This window comes from Salmo salar, chromosome ssa15 (genome assembly GCF_905237065.1).
Source record: "Salmo salar chromosome ssa15, Ssal_v3.1, whole genome shotgun sequence".
Taxonomy (NCBI): Eukaryota; Metazoa; Chordata; class Actinopteri; order Salmoniformes; family Salmonidae; genus Salmo; species Salmo salar.
Genome location: NC_059456.1, coordinates 76,403,241 through 76,422,047, shown reverse-complemented (window position 1 = coordinate 76,422,047; position 18,807 = coordinate 76,403,241). Strand labels below are relative to the sequence as shown.

Sequence of the window (18,807 nt, the reverse complement as noted above, 5' to 3'; positions counted from 1 at the left end):
CCTGTCAGCTTTGTTACACCGCTGTGCCTGTCAGCTTTGTTACACTGCTGTGCCTGTCAGCTTTGTTACACAGCTGTGCCTGTCAGCTTTGTTACACCGCTGTGCCTGTCAGCTTTGTTACACCGCTGTGCCTGTCAGCTTTGTTACACTGCTGTGCCTGTCAGCTTTGTTACACCGCTGTGTCTGTCAGCTTTGTTACACTGCTGTGCCTGTCAGCTTTGTTACACCGCTGTGCCTGTCAGCTTTGTTACACTGCTGTGTCTGTCAGCTTTGTTACACCTCTGTGCCTGTCAGCTTTGTTACACCGCTGTGCCTGTCAGCTTTGTTACACCGCTGTGTCTGTCAGCTTTGTTACACCGCTGTGCCTGTCAGCTTTGTTACACCGCTGAGCCTGTCAGCTTTGTTACACTGCTGTGCCTGTCAGCTTTGTTACACCGCTGTGTCTGTCAGCTTTGTTACACTGCTGTGCCTGTCAGCTTTGTTACACTGCTGTGTCTGTCAGCTTTGTTACACCGCTGTGCCTGTCAGCTTTGTTACACTGCTGTGCCTGTCAGCTTTGTTACACAGCTACTTTTCCTCAACTTTCAATAAAGATGTTTGCCACTTTGTTTTCCTAGTAAGACTTAGGTGGAGGATTGTAAAAAATGAGACCTCCAGTCATTGTCCCCCATAGTGAGAGGAACAGGGACCTGACATGTCACTGCTTTGTGTTAGGAAAGAGACAGGAGGGATGGCGATGTGACATCAAGACAACACATTCCAATCTGACTGGGTGACAGAGACGAGAAAGAGTCTGCTCTCAGCAACTTCCTAGGAGTGGAACTAATCATGAAGACAAACACACTCGCATTCAGTACACAAATACACAGACACTCATAAAAGATTAAAGGGAGATTTTTACCGCCAAAAAAGGAGAGCTTTGGAGATGATGCTACTGTACATCTAGAACACTTGCTTTTAGGAGAGTTGATGGCAGCAATTTGAGCTTTTGGAGCACCTTGCATGGGACGTGAGGAAACAGAATCAGAATAGCACTGCAGACAGACAAACATCCCTGCATGGCAATACAGTACCTGACTGTGAGTGTGTGTTTGAGAACACAGATAAGTATAGAACTGGCCCAGAGCAAACTGGCCTCCACAGGGCAGGAGAAAGTCAACAGCCTTTTATTTTTAAACCCTCCTGCTAATTAGTTTACATTCGCTCTATCCTCCTTTCTTTCCCTCCTCTCTCTCTCTCTCTCTCTCTCTCTGGTCTCTTCTAATGATCCGTCTACTCCCACAACCAGAGAAGGGTGACTCTCTGCTCCTTCTTCTCCTCCCTTCCAGCATGGAATTCTGGATACAACAGGTTTACAGTGAAATGCTTACTTACAAGCCCTTAACCAACAATGAGGTTTTAAGAAAATATCCCCCCCCAAAAGGTAAGAGATAAGAATAACAAATAATTAAAGCGCAGCAGTAAATAACAATAGCGGGGCTATATACAGGGGGTACCGGAACAGAGTCAATGTGCAGGGGCACCAGTGTCGAGGTAATATGTACATGTAGGTAGAGTTATTAAAGTGACTATGCATAGATAATAACATAGAGTAGCAACAGCGTAGAAGGGGGGGCAATGCAAATAGTCTGGGTAGCCATTTGATTAGCTGTTCAGGAGTCTTATGGCTTGGGGGTAGAAGCTGTTTAGAAGCCTCTTGGACCTAGACTTGGTGCTCCGGAACCGCTTGCCAAGCGGTAGCAGAGAGAACAGTCTATGACTAGGGTGGCTGGGCCTTCCTCTGACACCGCCACAGTAATGTACTGGGCCGTACGCACTACCCTCTGTAGTGCCTTGCGGTCTGAGGACGAGCAGTTGCCATACTAGGCAGTGATGCAACCAGTCAGGATGCTCTCGATGGTGCAGCTGTAAAACCTTTTTAGGATGAGGACCCATGCCATATCTTTTCAATCTCCTGAGGGGGAATAGGTTTTGTCGTGCCCTCTTCATGACTGTCTAGGTGTGCTTGGACCATGTTAGTTTATTGGTGATGTGGACGCCAAGGAACTTGAAGCTCTCAACCTGCTCCACTACCGCCCCGTCAATGAGAATGGGGGCGTGCTTGGTCCTCCTTTTCCTGTAGTCCACAATCATCTCCTTTGTCTTGATCATGTTAAGGGAGAGGTTGTTGTCCTGGTACCACACGGTCAGGTCCCTATAGGCTGTGTCATCGTTGTTGGTGATCAGGCCTACCAATGTTGTGTCATCAGCAAACTTAATGATGGTGTTGGAGTCATGCCTGGCCGTGCAGTCATGAGTGAACAGGGAGTACAGGAGGGGACTGAGCACGCACCCCTGAGGGGCCCCCGTGTTGAGGATCAGCGTGGCGGATGTGTTGTTACCTATCCTTACCGCCTGGGGGCGGCCCGTCAGGAAGTCCAGGATCCAGTTGCAGAGGGAGGTGTTTAGTCCCAGGGTCCTTAGCTTAGTGATGAGCTTTGAGGGAACTATGGTGTTGAACGCTGAGCTGTCGTCAATGAATAGCATTCTCACATAGCTGTTCCTTTTGTTCAGGTGTGAAAGGGCAGTGTGGAGTGCAATAGAGATTGCATGATCTGTGGGTCTGTTGGTGCGGTATGCAAATTGGAGTGGGTCTAGGGTTTCTGGGATAATGGTGTTGATGTGAGCCATTACCAGCCTATCAAAGCATTTCATGGCTACAGACGTGAGTGCTACGGGTCTGTAGTCATTTAGGCAGGTTATCTTAGTGTTCTTGGGCACAGGGACTATGGTGGTCTGCCTGAAACATGTTGATATTACGGACTCAGACAGGGAGAGGTCGAAAATGTCAGTGAAGACACTTGCCAGTTGGTCAGCGCATGCTCGGAGTACACGTCCTGGTAATCCATCTGGCCCTGCGGCCTTGTGAATGTTGACCTGTTTAAAGGTCTTACACCGGCTGTGGAGAGCGTGATCACACAGTCGTCCAGAACAGCTGATGATCTCATGCATGTTTCAGTGTTACTTGCCTCGAAGCGAGCATAGAAGTTATTTAGCTCGGGCCCCTGGGCAGCTCTTGGCTGTGCTTCCCTTTGTACTGTAGTCTGTAATAGTTTGCAAGCCCTGCCACATCTGACGTGCGTCGGAGCTGGTGTATAACGATTCGATCTTAGTCCTGTATTGACGCTTTGCCTGTTTGATGGTCCATCGGAGGGCATAAGGGGATATCTTATAAGCTTCTGGGTTAGAGTCCCGCTCCTGGAAAGCGACAGCTCTACCCTTTAGCTCAGTGCAAATGTTGCCTGTAATCCATGGCTTCTGGTTGGGGTATGTACGTACGGTCACTGTGGGGACGACGTCCTCGATGCACTTATTGATAAATCCAGTGACTGATGTGGTGTACTCCTCAATGCCATCGGAAGAATCCCAGAACATATTCCAGTCAGCAAAACAGTCCTGTAGATTAGCATCTGCTTCACATGACCACTTTTTTATAGACCGAGTCACTGGTGCTTCCTGCTTTAATTTTTGCATGTAAGCAGGAATCAGGAGGATAGAATTATGGTCAGATTTGTCAAATGGAGTGCGAGGGAGAGCTTAGTACACATCTCTGTGTGTGGAGTAAAGGTGGTCTATAATTTTTGAACATGCTGATAGAAATGAGGTAAAACTGATTTAAGTTTCCCTGCATTAAAGTCCCTGGCCACTAAGAGCGCCGCCTCTGAATGAGCATTTTCCTGTTTGCTTATGGCAGTATACAGCTCATGAGCGTGGTTTTAGTGCCAGCATCGGTCTGTGATGGTATGCAGACAGCTAAGAAAATACAGATGAAGACTCTCTAGGTAGATAGGGTGGTCTACAGCTTATCATGAGATACTCTACCTCAGGTGAGCAAAACCTTGAGACTTCCTTAGATATCGTGCACCAGCTGTTGTTTACATATATGCATAGACCCCCGCCCCATGTCTTACCAGAGGCTGCTGTTCTATACTGCCGATAGTGTATAACCCGCCAGCTGTATGTTCTTAATGTCGTCATTCAGCCACGACTCGGTGAAACATAAGATATTACAGTTTTTAATGTCCCATTGGTAGGATATGCGTGCTTTCAGTTCGTCCCATTTATTTTCCAGCGATTTAAGGTTAGCTAGCAGGACGGAAGGCAAAGGCAGATTAGCCACTCGTTGCCTTATCCTAACAAGGCACCCTGATCTTTTTCCGCTAAAATTTCAGTTTCCTTCTCCAGCAAATGACGGGGACCTGGGCCTGGTCGGGTCTGTAGTATATCCCTCCCGTCCGACTCATTGAAGAAAACTTTTCATCCGATTTGAGGTGAGTGGTCACAGTTCTGATGCCCAGAAGCTCTTTTCGGTCATCAGAGACGGTAGCAGCAACATTATGTACAAAACAAGTTACAAACAAAGCGGAAAAACAAACAAAATAGCATAGTTGGTTAAGAGCCGATAAGACGGCAGCCATCCCCTCCAGCGCCATCATCTCACTGCAGATCGTGATTCCCCAGGGGAGGGGAGAGGTGTCACAGGCAGGCAGGCAGATTGGCTGAGCGGGGATGGAAAGCAAAACTCCCGAGTGGCCCTCGTTGCCACGGTGCTGCGCTGAAAGAGCCTGCCTCGTTACTTACCCAGCCGTAAGAATAACTACGCCTGCCACTGAGAAGCATCTGCTCCTGCTGGGTGTACAACACTCTGGTACCTCCACCTCGTGATAAAGTCGAGTACCACTAGACAGGTGTGCATGAGAGACCAATGCTGGATACACAGCTGTTGCCCATGGTCTGGCTGCCCCAGTTCCATTCCCAGAACCTGACATAACATAAAGCCCAAGCCCCATGTCTCTGACTCCAGTCTCCAGAGTCCTATGACTGCCCCAGACCCATGCCATACCTCTTATCCCCTATGGTACTCCCAGGTCCCAGACCTACTCCCAGGCACCAGCCCCTGGCCATGTTGCTGAGTCTAACTCTAAGGCACAGTCAGACACACATGTGCAGCAGATGTTGGGTGCAGCCAGCCAGTCAAGTGGCTGTGGGTTTGATTTACATACTGATTACTGCGCTTGGTTTGCCTCCTCACCAGCTGGAGTGACGAATGGAGATTCAGTCAACATCTCCATTGGATCCATTGGACCGAGCAGATGCGAACATGAGCTAATTACACTCACACAAATGTGTTTCTACTTAGAAAGTACATAGGGGATTTGTAATTTTGTTATACTCCAAGTGTACTCCAGTCTCCTGATACATTTTATCAGGGAGACAATCAAAGACTTTTGTATAAATCTGTCTGGTTTTTAAATTGATTTCCTGTACAATCTTTGAATAACTATGGGATTAGGTAAAGTCTGTTCTCTTTTGTTCAGTGTGTGTGTGTGTGTGTGTGTGTGTGTGTGTGTGTGTGTGTGTGTGTGTGTGTGTGTGTTTACTGTACTGTACATCTGAGCCTGAACGTAACTCGGTTCATATGTGTGACAGTAGGAAGCCCTTTCTCATTTCCCCTTCAGTTGAACCAAGACGAACAGCTGGCCCTTCTTATGCCTTGGGACACAGAAGAATGCGGCAGGTAGCCTAGTGGTTAGAGCGTTGGACTAGTAACCGAAAGGTTGCAAGATTGAATCCCCGAGCTGACAAAGTAAAAATCTGGCAGTTAACCAACTGTTCCTAGGCCATCATTGAAAATAAGAATTTGTTCTTAACTAACTTGCCTAGTTAAATGAAGGTAAAATAAAAAAACAGTGGAATGACCTGGGTAAGGCAGGTGTCTGACATGCAGAACGCCAGACCATTTCTGTCCAGGTATTCCCAGAGTGTCACGTCCTGACCATAGAAAGCTTTTATGTTCTATGGTAGAGTAGGTCAGGGCATGACAGGTTTTTTTCTAGTTGTTATTTTCTATGTGGGGTTCTAGTTTAGTTTTTCTATGTTTAGGTGATTGGAGTGATTCCCAATTAGAGGCAGCTGGTAATCGTTGTCTCTAATTGGGGATCATACTTAAGTAGCTTGTTTTTCACTGGGGGGTTATGGGTTATTGTTTATGTTTAGTTGTATTATAGTCACGGTTCGTCTATTCTTTATTGTTTTGTATTTGCATTACGTTTCACTTTATAATAAATTATGTGGAACACTACTCACGCTGCGCCTTGGTCCGATAATTCTTATGACGAACGTGAGACAGTGAGATGAGTAATGGAGCAGGGAAGACCTAAGAGATCTCACTTCCAGATGACTGGAACATACAGTGCCTTCGGAAAGTATTCAGACCCCTTGACTTTTTCCACATTTTGTTATGTTTACAGCATTATTCTAAAATGGACAAAAAAATATATACACTACCGTTCAAAAGTTTGGGTTCACTTAGAAATGTCCTTGTTTTTGAAAGAAAAGCACATTTTTTGTCCATTAAAATAACATCAAATTGATCAGAAATACAGTGTAGACATTGTTAATGTTGTTTATGACTATTGTAGCTGGAAATGGCTGGTTTTTAATGGAATATCTACATAGGCATACAGAGGCCCATTATCAGCAACCATCATTTCTGTGTTCCAATGGCACGTTGTGTTAGCTAATCCAGGTTTATCATTATAAAAAGGCTAATTGATCATTAGAAAACCATTTGCAATTATTTTAGCACAGATGAAAACTGTTGTTCTAATTAAAGAAGCAATAAATCTGGAGCATCAGCATTTGTGGGTTCGATTACAGGCTCAAAATGGCCAGAAACAAAGAACTTTCTTCTGAAACTCGTCAGTCTATTCTTGTTCAGAGAAATGAAGGCTATTCCATGTGAGAAATTGCAAAGAAACTGAAGATTTCGTACAATGCTGTGTACTACTCCCTTCACAGAACATCGCAAACTGGCTCTGACCAGAATAGAAAGAGGAGTGGGAGGCCCCAGTGCATAACTGGGCAAGAGGACAAGTACATTAGAGTGATTAGTTTGAGAAATAGACGCCTCACAAGTCCTCAACTGGCAGCTTCTTTAAAAAGTACCCGCAAAAAGTCTCAACGTCAACAGTCTCAACGTCAACAGTCTCAACGTCAACAGTGTCATGATGTGCCCTGGGGGGAGGATCATAGCCCCCCCCCTCTCTCTTTCTCTAGAGTTTATGACAGTCGTAAATACTCTGCTTCTGGGTCTGTAGTATTGAGATTGGAATGTGTGATTGTGGGACACAGATCAATCTACACACAATACCCCATAATGACAAAGCAAAAACCTTTGCTATGAGACTCGAAATTGAGCTCAGGTGCATCCTGTTTCCATTGATCATCCTTGAGATGTTTCTACAACTTGATTTGAGTCCACCTGTGGTAAATTCAATTGATTGGACATGATTTGGAAAGGCACACACCTGTCAATATAAGGTCCCACAATTGGCAGTGCATGTCAGAGCAAAAACCAAGCCATGAGGTCGAAGGAATTGTCTGTAGAGCTCCGAGACAGGATTGTGTCGAGGCACAGATCTGGGAAGGGTACAAAAAGCTTTGAAGGTCCCCAAGAACACAGTGGCCTCCATCATTCTTAAATTAAAGAAGTTTGGAACCACCAAGACTCTTCCTAGAGCTGGACGCCCGGCCAAACTGAGCAATCGGGGGAGAAGGAGCTTTGTCAGGGAGGTGACCAAGAACTTCATGGCCACGCTGACAGAGCTCTACAGTTCCTCTGTGGAGATGGGAGAAACTTCCAGAAGGACAACCATCTCTGCAACACTCCACCAATCAGGCCTTTATGGTAGAGTGGCCAGACAGAGGCACTCCTCAGCAAAAGGCACCTAAAGACTCTCAGACAATGAGAAACAAGATTCTCTGGTTTGATGAAACCAAGATTGAACTCTTTGGCCTAAATGCCAAGCGTCACTTTGGAGGAAACCTGGCATCATCCCTACGGTGAAGCATGGTGGTGGCAACATCATGTTGTGGGGATGTTTTTCAGTGGCAGGGACTGGGAGACTAGTCAGGATCAAGGCAAAGATGAATGGAGCAAAGTACAGAGAAATCCTTGATGAAAACCTGCTCCAGAGCGCTCAGGACCTCAGACTAGGGCGAAGGTTCACCTTCCAACAGGACAACTACCCTAAGTACACAGCCAAGACAACACAGGAGTGGCTTCGGAACAAGTCTCTGAATGTCTTTGAGTGGCCCAGCCAGAGCCTGTACTTGAACCCGATCGAGCATCTCTGGAGAGACCTGAAAATATCTGTACAGCAATGCACCCCATCCAACCTGATATAGCTTGAGAGGATCTGCAGAGAAGAATGGGAGAAACTCCCCAAATACAGGTGTGCCAAGCTTGTAGCGTCATACCCAAGAACACTCGAGGCTGTAATCGCTGCCAAAGGTGCTTCAACAAAGTACTGAGTAAAGGGTCTGAATACTTATGTAAATGTGATATTTCCGTTTTTAATTTTGTAGAAATTAGCAAACATTTCTAAAATCCAGTTTTTGCTTTGTCATTTAATACATTTTAGAATAAGGCTGTAACCAAACAAAAGGTGGAAAAAGTCAAGGGGTCTGAATACTTTCCGAAGGCACTGTACCTTTAGCCAATAGGGGAAGACATTCACCTTCTGGCCCCTTGTTCACAATTTCACATAAACCAAATCCACATGTAATGCCAAAGTAAGCAAGCCAACCCAACACTCCCTATGGGGGTATCTTTAAATCAGTCAATTACAGGTGAGCACTGACCTGTCTTTTTATGACCACACATAGAGCTCATCTGGGTTTAAAGGTGAGTGGTTTTACGAGGCAGCCGTCTGTCCCTATGATTATAACTGGGGCAGTGGAGACTGGAGACTGTGCAGGGAGAGGGAGGGCGGTGTTAGAGGGACATTGGTTGACTGACCATCCTCCTCAGGCACCATGCAATGAACTTTATGGCCACTCTTAAAGCGGCACTCAGCAGTAGATATATACTGTGTGTATATATATATATATATATATATATATATATATATACAGTTGAAGTCGGAAGTTTACACACACTTAGGTTGGAGTCATTAAAACTCGTTTTTCAACCACTACACAAATGTCTTGTAAAAAAACTATAGTTTTGGCAAGTCGGCTAGGACATCTACTTTGTGCATGACACAATACATTTTTCCAACAATTGTTTACAGATTATTTCACTTATAATTCACTGTATCACAATTCCAGTGGGTCAGAATTTTACATACACTAAGTTGACTGTGCCTTTAAACAGCTTGGAAAATTCCAGAAAATTATGTCATGACATTAGAAGCTTCTGATAGGCTAATTTACGTCATTTGAGTCAATTGGAGGTGTACCTGTGGATGTATTTCAAGGCCTACCTTCAAACTCAGTGCCTCTTTGCTTGACATCATGGGAAAATCAAAAGAGATCAGCCAAGACCTTTGGAAAAAAATTGAAGACCTCCAAAAGTCTGGTTCATCCTTGGGAGCAATTTACAAACGCCTGAAGGTGCCAGGTTCATCTGTACAAACAATAGTACGCAAGTATAAACACCATGGGACCACGCAGCCGTTTTAACGCTCAGGAAGGAGACGCGTTCTGTCTCCTTGAGATGAACGTACTTTAGTGCGAAAAGTGCAAATCAATCCCAGAACAACAGCAAAGGACCTTGTGAAGATGCTGGAGGAAACAGGTACATAAGTATCTATATCCACAGTAAAATGAGTCCTATATCGACATAACCTGAAAGGCTGCTTAGCAAGAAAGAAGCTACTGCTCCAAAACCGCCATAAAAAAGCCAGACTACGGTTTGCAACGGCACATGGGGACAAAGAGCGTACTTTTTGGAGAAATGTCCTCTGGTCTGATGAAACAAAAATATAACTGTTTGGCCATAATGACCATCGTTATGTTTGGAGAAAAAAGGGGGAAGCTTGGAAGCCGAAGGACACCATCCCAACCGTGACACACGGGGGTGGCAGCATCATGTTGTGGGGCTGCTTTGCTGCAGGAGGGACTGGTGCCCTTCACAAAATAGATGGCAACATGAGAAAGGAAAATTATTTTGATATATTGAAGCAACATCTCAAGACATCAGTCAGGAAGTTCTAGCTTGGTCTCAAATGGGTCTTCCAAATGGACAATGACCCCAAGCATACTTCCAAAGTTGTGGCAAAATGGCTTAAGGACAACAAAATCAAGGTATTGGATTGGCCATCACAAAGCCCTGACCTCAATCCTATAGAAAATTTGTGGTCAGAACTGAAAAAGTGTGTGCGAGCAAGGAGGCCTACAAACTTGACTCAGTTACACCAGCTCTGTCAGGAGGAATGGGCCAAAATTCACCCAACTTATTGAAGCTTGTGGAAGGCTACCCAAAATGTTTGACCCAAGTTAAACAATTTAAAGGCAATGCTACCAAATACTAATTGAGTGTATGTAAACTTCTGACCCACTGGGAATGTGATGAAAGAAATAAAATATTAAATAAATCATTCTCTCTACTGTTATTCTGACATTTCACATTCTTAAAATAAAGTGGTGATCCTAATTTTTACTAAGATAAAATTTCAGGAATTGTGAAAAACTTAGTTTAAATGTATTTGGCTAAGGTTTATTTAAACTTCTGACATCAACTGTTTTTATACACACACTATATTTACAAATGTATGTGGACACCCCTTCAAATTAGTGGATTTGGCTATTTCAGCCACACCCGTTGCTGATAGGTGTATAAAATCGAGCACACAGCCATGCAATCTCCATAGACAAACATTGACAGTAGAATGGCCTTACTAAAGAACTCAGTGACTTTCAACATGGCACCGTCATAGGATGCCACCTTTCCAACAAGTCAGTTTCTGCCCTGCTAGAGGTGCCCAGGTCAACTGTAAGTGGTGTTATGTTGAAGTGGAAACGTCTAGGAGCAACAACGGCTTAGCCGTGAAGTGGTAGGCTACACAAGCTCACAAAATGGAACTGCCAGGTTCTGAAATGCGTAGCGCATAAAAATTGTCTGTCCTCGGTTGCAAACACTCACTACCGAGTTCCAAACTGCACCTGGATGCAACGTCAGCACAAGAACTGTTCGTCGGGAGCTTCATGAAATGGGTTTCCATGGCCGAGTAGCAGCACACAAATCTAAGATCACCATGCGCCAATGCCAAGCGTCGGTTGGAGTGGTATAAAGCTCGCTGCCTTTGGACACTGGAGCAGTGGAAACGAGTTCTCTGGAGTGATGAATCACGCTTCACCATCTGACAGTCAGACGGATGAATCTGGGTTTGGCGGATGCCTGGGGAACGCCACCTGCCCCAATGTATAGTGCCAACTGTAAAGTTTGGTGGAGGAATAATGGTCTGGGGCTGTTTTTCATGGTTCGAGCTAGTCCCCTCTTAACGCTACTGCACACAATGACATTCCATGCGATTCTGTGTTTCCAACTTTGGGGCAACAGTTTGGGGAAGGCCCTTTCCTGTTTCAGCATGACAATGCCCCGTGCACAAAGCAAAGTCCATACAGAAATGGTTTGTCGAGATCGGTGTGGAAGAACTTAACTGGCCTGCAAAGGGCCCTGACCTCAACCCCATCGAACACCTTTGGATGATTTGGAATGCCGACTGCGAGCCAGGCCTAATCGCCCAACATCAGTGCCCGACCTCATTAATGCTCTTGTGGCTGAATGGAAGCAAGTCCCTGCAGCAATGTTCCAACATCTAGTGGAAAGCCTTCCCAGAAGAGTGGAGGCTGTTACAGATGCAAAGAGGGGACCAACTCCATATTAATGCCCATGATTTTGTAATGAGATGTTCAATTAGCAGGTGTCCACATACTTTTGTCCTTGTGTATGTATATATATATATATATATATATATATATATATATATATATAATATTACTATTATGAGGGGTTTTTTCTGCATTGTTGGGAAGGACTCGTAAGTAAGCATTTCACTGCATTTCACCTGTTAATGAAGCATGTGACAATTCAAATGTGATTTTAAACAAAAACAAAGCGTTCTCAGCACCCGTTTCTGTAAAAAGCTGAGGGATGGGGCTGGAGAAATATAACCTCTCAAATGTATAGTCAGAGCTATGGATGCAAGGATTGAGCATCCATGATATCAACATTATAGTTTTAACCATGTTCTGAGGCTATATTGTGTTTGTTTATATGTACTTTGTTTACAAATATTGGAGGAAAACAAGCTTATATTTTGGGTTCTGATAGGTTACAACAGTAGAACTAAACTCATGAGGCATTTATAGGTTATATTCTTCAAGAATCAATGGGTACATATCTTTAATTTCTAAGTTCAAAAATGGATATAGCAACTGCAGATTGCTTTAAATACAGGTGCGTAAGTAACTGCCTTTGAGTGTTTTTTAACGAGACGCACGACAGAACCTGTCATTATACAAAGAGCTTGGCTGTAGATACATACAGCAGGTGAGATGAAGAGGCAGAAGCTGGACAGGCCTGGAGGGGCCACACAGTCCAGGCTTTCTCCTCCCCTCACCAGGGGCCTTGTCTGTTCTGTTTCTAAGAGTAAGATTACAAGAGAAAGCAGCCCATCAGAGTACGTAGAGGAAGTGCTTCTTTCCTAGCAGAATGATATTTGCAGAGTAGAGAAACAGCTAATGGGAACACCGTGGGCACTGTGGTTAAAGCTTGAGAAACACACATGATCTTATCAGGTTTTCACATGCAAGCCCACAGCAAGACGGGGCTATGGCCAGCGGAGAGAGTAAGGGCAAGGTAGAACATATAGAAATACTACACTTCGAACATACACCCACTGTTTCAAGTGACAACTGGTAGGAAGCAATCCTAACTTTTACGTGTCGCATTGTGTTTACACTCTTAACTTCAAGTGCACTCACGTTATACACAACCTCAACTTAACCCTAACAACTAGTCATTATCGATGATATACAAGCCCCAAAACACAGTCCACAATAGGCACTGTGGTAATCTAAGATGATAGCCATGACAGACCAGGTGAATCAGGGGGAAAACTATGATCTCTTATTGATGCCACTTGTTAAATCCACTTCAATCAGTGTAGATGAAGGGGAGGAGACAGGTTAAAGAAGGACTGTTAAACCTTGAGGCAATTGAGACATGGATTGTGTATGTGTGCCATTCAGTGCGTGAATTGGCAAGACAAAATATTTAAGTGCCAGGCGCAGCGACGCTGCTGGGTTTTTCATGCTCAATAGTTTCCCATGTGTATCAAGAATGGTCCACCACCCAAAGGACATTGTAACGCCCTGGCCATAGAGAGGGGTTTTTGTTCTTTATTTTGGTTAGGCCAGGGTGTTACATTGGGTGGGCGTTCTATGCTCTTTTTCTATGTTGGTTTGTTTTGTTGATTTTGGCCGTGTGGCTTCCAATCAGGCACAGCTGTAGAGTGTTGTTACTGATTGGGAGTCACACATAAGTGCCTGTTTTTCTGTTGGGGTTTTGTGGGTAATTGTTTCTGTTAGTGTTTTGCACCTGACAGCACTGTTTGGCTGTCGGTTTTCTTATTTTTGTATAGTGTTCTTTCGTCTATTCAATGATGAACACTAACTCCGCTGCACCTTGGTCTCTCTCTCACGACAGCCGTTACAGACATCCAGCCAACTTGACACAACTGTGGGAAGCATTGGAGTCTACATCGGCCAGCATCCCTGTGAATGCTTTCGACATCTTGTAGAGTCCATGCCCCGACAAACTGAAGCTGTTCTGTGGGAAAAGGGGATGCAACTCAATATTAGGAAGGTGTTCCTAATGTTTTGTACACTCAGTGTATATGAACTACACTGGGGTCAGATTAAACATGTGGATACCAACAATGCCAGTCTCCTCCTCCTTTCAGAAAGAAAAGTCCCTGCCCACGGGAGGGAAACCTAACCACCCCTCTCTCTCTCTCTCCCTCCCCTTCTCTCTCTCTCTCTCCCTCCCCTTCTCTCTCTCTCTCTCCCTCCCCTTCTCTCTCTCTCTTCCTCTCTCTCTCCCTCTGGTTGCGGCAGTTGGCTTTTACTGGCCCATTGTTCTGGAATCCACCAAGTTCCGGAGTCTCTGCTCACAGAGGGGCTCAGGATCACACAGCTCCCGCCCCTGGGCGCCAGACCGTGCCTGTCGCTCACCTGCCCGCCTGCCCGCCCTCACTCACACGTCTATGGAGAGCAGCGATAGCACAACAACAAAAAACATACCATTGCTCCAGGAGACTATGAGAATGCTGTGTAAGACAGGATTTAGTTCTATAGTTTAAGCAAAGCTTCTGTCCTTTTTCATGTGAGCCTAATCACTCATCACCAGCTCTTTAGATCTTTCAGAGGAAGATTAAAATTTATTTAAAACACAGATTGTTCAGCCTTTTTGGAACCCTATTTTTCTTCTCTCCTTTTTCTCTACAGTAACGAACGTCCCTGTTCAGGGTCTTTCTTAACACTGCTGCTGATAACTTTTGACAAATCACTAAATTAGGGGCTCACATGTAAAATCACCTGCTAGTCTTTTCACAATGTTTGGGTGGAGACTACAGTGACACAAATGACCCAATGATTATAACCACCATTTCACCACAGCCTGTCATGCACTGGCTGTCAATCAGCAGTGGTCCCACCCACCCATAAGACCTCCAGTTAAACATTTTGAGGGTGAGACAGGAGCCTCAGCTGCCAGCAATGACCAATAGAAAATAGATCCCCCCCCCCCCAGCCCTCTCATCCTATAGCATCTTCAGAGGAGGAGGAGAAAAGAGGAGACAAGTGAAAGGGAGAGGAGAGGAGGAGCAAGACAAGAGCTGAGCCTTGTCTGTGATCAGCCTGGCCCTTTTACCCACTCATGTAGAGCAATTAACCTAGTCTGGCCCATGACCTGAGGGGATGGAAATGAACCCTGACCTCCAGGAGGTCACTCTGTATCTCTATAATGACAGGCTGCTGGGTAGACAACACTCATAGGTAGAATCATCTAACAAAGACCTGTCCTCAGCTGAAAGTTTAAATAAAGCTTCAACATGTTAGGAAGAGCAACAACAAACTGCATAACCCCTATGGCAAACATGAATCAGCTGGTATATGGGCCTATAGATTAAAAACTGGACACAATCAAATCAATCAGGTACCATTATGATGTGATCTAAATGCCAGAGGGAATCTCTTTTTCTGAGAACTTTGTTGTGCCCTATTAACCACTAATCTCACCCTATCACCCCTCATACACACACACACACACACACACACACACACACACACACACACACACACACACACACACACACACACACACACACACACACACACACACACACACACACACACACAGTGATGCTGTCCTAGGGGGGTATGGATTGTCTCTATTTGCGGATTCAGCTGGGCTGTTTTAAGAGGACCATAAACAGAGTTGATGGTTAGCCTCCCCACAGCGCAGAGTGCCTCCCAGGGACCTCCAACACCACCCAGGAAGGTCCGGAGGGGAATTTAACACCAAGAACAGTTGCCTGGTTGTGAACAGTAAAGTAACCTCCAAAGAAGAGAGGAAATCCCCCAAAAGAAGCAGGCTGTCTTGTCTCAGAGCTGGAGACAGTAAACAACCCTCTGCCTCTCTCTTTGTCCCAACCATCAGCCATGTACAGCATCTGTCCATTTGTTTGAATTATGAATGCTTGAGGTACACACATTTCGCTGTGATCGTAACGTATAAAGTCTGCATCACAAGTTCACAACACATCTACTCAACAAAGACACAACCACAGAGCAGTTCTCAACTCATGCCCTTTTTCATTGCATCATTAAGCTGTTGGTTGGCATACGAATATGTTCATTGCCTTCAAAGCACTGTGCACAAGGCTACTTACCACTTATGAACATTACCAGTGACGCGTGCATGGTTTTATGTTCATGGGTCAGTCCCCTTTAACTTGTACAGTAGATTCAGCCTGAAAATGTTACAATAGCCTGGTATGAATAATGTCACACGTTAACTCAATCAATAAAAAAAGACGGAGCTGTTTTGATTCTGCACTTATTTATTTTAAAAGAAAACTACTTTCAAAAACTGATACGGCATTAGAATATAACGTTTGCTGGTTGGAAAGTAGGTTTAATATCACAGTTAAACTATAATAAACAATGTCAGAGAGATTTAAAAAAAGACACTTACACTTTAATATTAGTAGGTTTGATCCCCCTGTCTTTTAAATCAACACGAATCCATACGATTCCCCCTGTTTCATTTGATGCGAGGCAGAGCGGAGTTAGCAGTATTATCTGAAGTCTGACCACCACTCTCCAAAGTATTTGATATCTGATGACCACTCTCCAAAATTCTGTCCCGAGTCTCGTTTGATGGAAACTCCGCAACGGATCCTCGTTTCGTAGGAATGGACCCTACAGCGCTTCTGACTGCTTATTGTAGTGTAATAACATCAAAGCAAAATCCACTATTATACGGTTTTAACATTAATTATGACTACGATCAACATTGTTAATACGACTAGACTCGATGCTGCATAAACGTGTGACTTTGATCAAATCAAAAGCGGGCTGAAGATTCAGATAATAATTTTGCCATGATTGATACACATATAATGACAGTAGACTCAGATGCATTTAGCTGCCGAGTCTGTACCTTGAAGAAGTTAGTGAAGTTAATTCAAGAAGTGTGTAAAGTCCACCACCGGTTTTCAGAAGACCCTAGTGTCTGTCAGAGAGAATAGATGTGCGCCTTGGAAACAGGAATGCGCGCTCTGGGGAGAACGGATTAGGTTCCCTTTGATTGCTTCAGTGAACAATCCATGCTGCGCACATAATCACCTACTACACTTACCATCCCACTCTTCGCAGGCTCTAAAAAAGCAGATGTTTCCAGTTTTCAGGGATACAGTATTTTAACCTAACTTGTTTCCCCTGAAAAAAACCGAGGTGGGGATTCCGCTCAGGTGTCTTGTTAGGCCTACTATGTTAGGTTAACCATCACCAGACCTTGCTCCTTCACAACAACAGGTGGTTTGGAAAAATCCTGTTCATTTGGTTGTAATTCCTACAAGCATTTTAATGAATTGGAACATGTTTTCAGACAGAAAACAACATTGCATCTTATGATTACACATGTTATAGATCTCTATTAGGCTATTCGATTTTCATAATGGTTAGACAACATACAGTGTATGTAACAATGTTAGCACATCCTGAAACATGCCTATGGATAAATTGTCAACTTGTGATGTTACATTCGCTCTCTGTGGACAGTCAAGCTTTTTATTTTACCCCCTAAACCTGGGACTAGTGGTGCGCATCTCTCTCTCACTCTCTCTCAGGACTGGGCGAGGGAAAGAATTTTCACTCAATGCGCACAATTAATGCACACTGAACGTTAAGACGCACACACAGTTGAGGTAGGTAGAAGCCTCAATGCATTCTCACAACGTAGCAAGGGAGAAGCAACCTACAAAAAGCCCCAACCAACATATGAGGTTTTAACTAACACAAAGAATGAAACAAACAAAGGCTGGCCGAAAGGCTTCTGGCCTCACCTCAACAACAACAAAAAACATCCTCTTACAAAAGTCCTGATTGCCCACACCTGAGTAATTATCAAGGCTTTCTGGCAGAGCACATCATCTAAAGCAGTCGCTGCTGCCCCCTGGGAATGAGGGGTAATACTCATTACACATTAGTATGTTGTCCATCTATGTGCCTAAACTACATATCATAACATGCCCAACAAAAAACTTCAACATTATATCAAATGTATATTTATTTTTCATAGATGTCTGTTTCAATTATACATCAATGGGGCTGAAATTTGTGTAGAATTTTTTTTGTTTGTGTGAGGGATTTTTGTGTGTAATGTACAGTAGCTCACAAAAGTGAGTTCACCCCTCACATTTTTGTAAATATTTGAGTATATCTTTTCATGTGACAACACTGAAGAAATGAGTAGTGAGTGTACAGCTTGTGTAACAGTGTAAATTTGCTGTCCCCTCAAAATAACACAACACACAGCCATTAATGTCTAAACCACTGGCAACAAAAGTGAGTACACCCCTAAGTGAAAATATCCAAATTGGGCCCAAAGTGCCATCATTTTCCAGCACTGCCTTAACCCTCTTGGGCATGGAGTTCACCAGAGCTTCACAGGTTGCCACTGGAGTCCTCTTCCACTCCTCCATGACGACATCACGGAGCTGGTGGATGTTAGAGACCTTGCACTCCTCCACCTACCGTTTGAGGATGCCCCACAGATGCTCAATAGGGTTTAGGTCTGGAGACATGCTTGGCCAGTCCATCACCTTTAACCTCAGCTTCTTTAGTAAGGCAGTGGTCGTCTTGGAGGTGTGTTTGGGGTCGTTATCATGTTGGAATACTGCCCTGCGGCCCAGTCTCCGAAGGGAGGGGATCATGCTCTGCTTCAGTATGTCACAGTACATGTTGGCATGGTTCCCTCAATGAACTGTAGCTCCCCAGTGCCAGCAGCACTCATGCAGCCCCAGACCATGACACTCCCACCACCATGCTTGACTGTAGGCAAGACACACTTGTCTTTGTACTCCTCACCTGGTTGCCGCCACACACGCTCGACACCATCTGAACCAAATAAGTTTCTTGGTCTCATCAGACCACAGGACATGGTTCCAGTAATCCATGTCCTTAGTCTGCTTGTCTTCAGCAAACTGTTTGCGGGCTTTCTTGTGCATCATTTTTAGAAGAGGCTTCCTTCTGGGATGACAGCCATGCAGACCAATTTGATGCAGTGTGCAGTGTATGGTCTGAGCACTGACAGGCTGACCCCCCCACCCCTTCAACCTCTGCAGCAATGCTGGCAGCACTCATACGTCTATTTCCCATAGACAACCTCTGGATATGACGCTGAGAACGTGC

General features: G+C 44.6%; 1 protein-coding gene across 3 annotated transcripts in view; it reads right to left on the bottom strand.

Annotated features, from left to right (window-relative positions):
- The window catches only part of lamb2 (laminin, beta 2 (laminin S)), a 43,687-nt gene extending 25,839 nt beyond the window's left edge, over positions 1 to 17,848 (bottom strand). Inside the window, exons 1-2 of one of the 3 annotated variants that reach the window (XM_014145938.2) lie at positions 16,088 to 17,848; positions 15,783 to 15,863 (exon numbers count right to left, since the gene is read on the bottom strand). In XM_014145938.2, the coding sequence (XP_014001413.2) occupies positions 15,783 to 15,813 (31 nt within the window). In that variant the 5' untranslated portion in view covers positions 15,814 to 15,863; positions 16,088 to 17,848. The remainder of the gene's footprint in view (positions 1 to 15,782; positions 15,864 to 16,087) is intronic. The other 2 variants (XM_014145940.2, XM_045696090.1) reach the window with 2 other exon arrangements.
- Between the last annotated feature and the right edge of the window lie 959 nt (positions 17,849 to 18,807).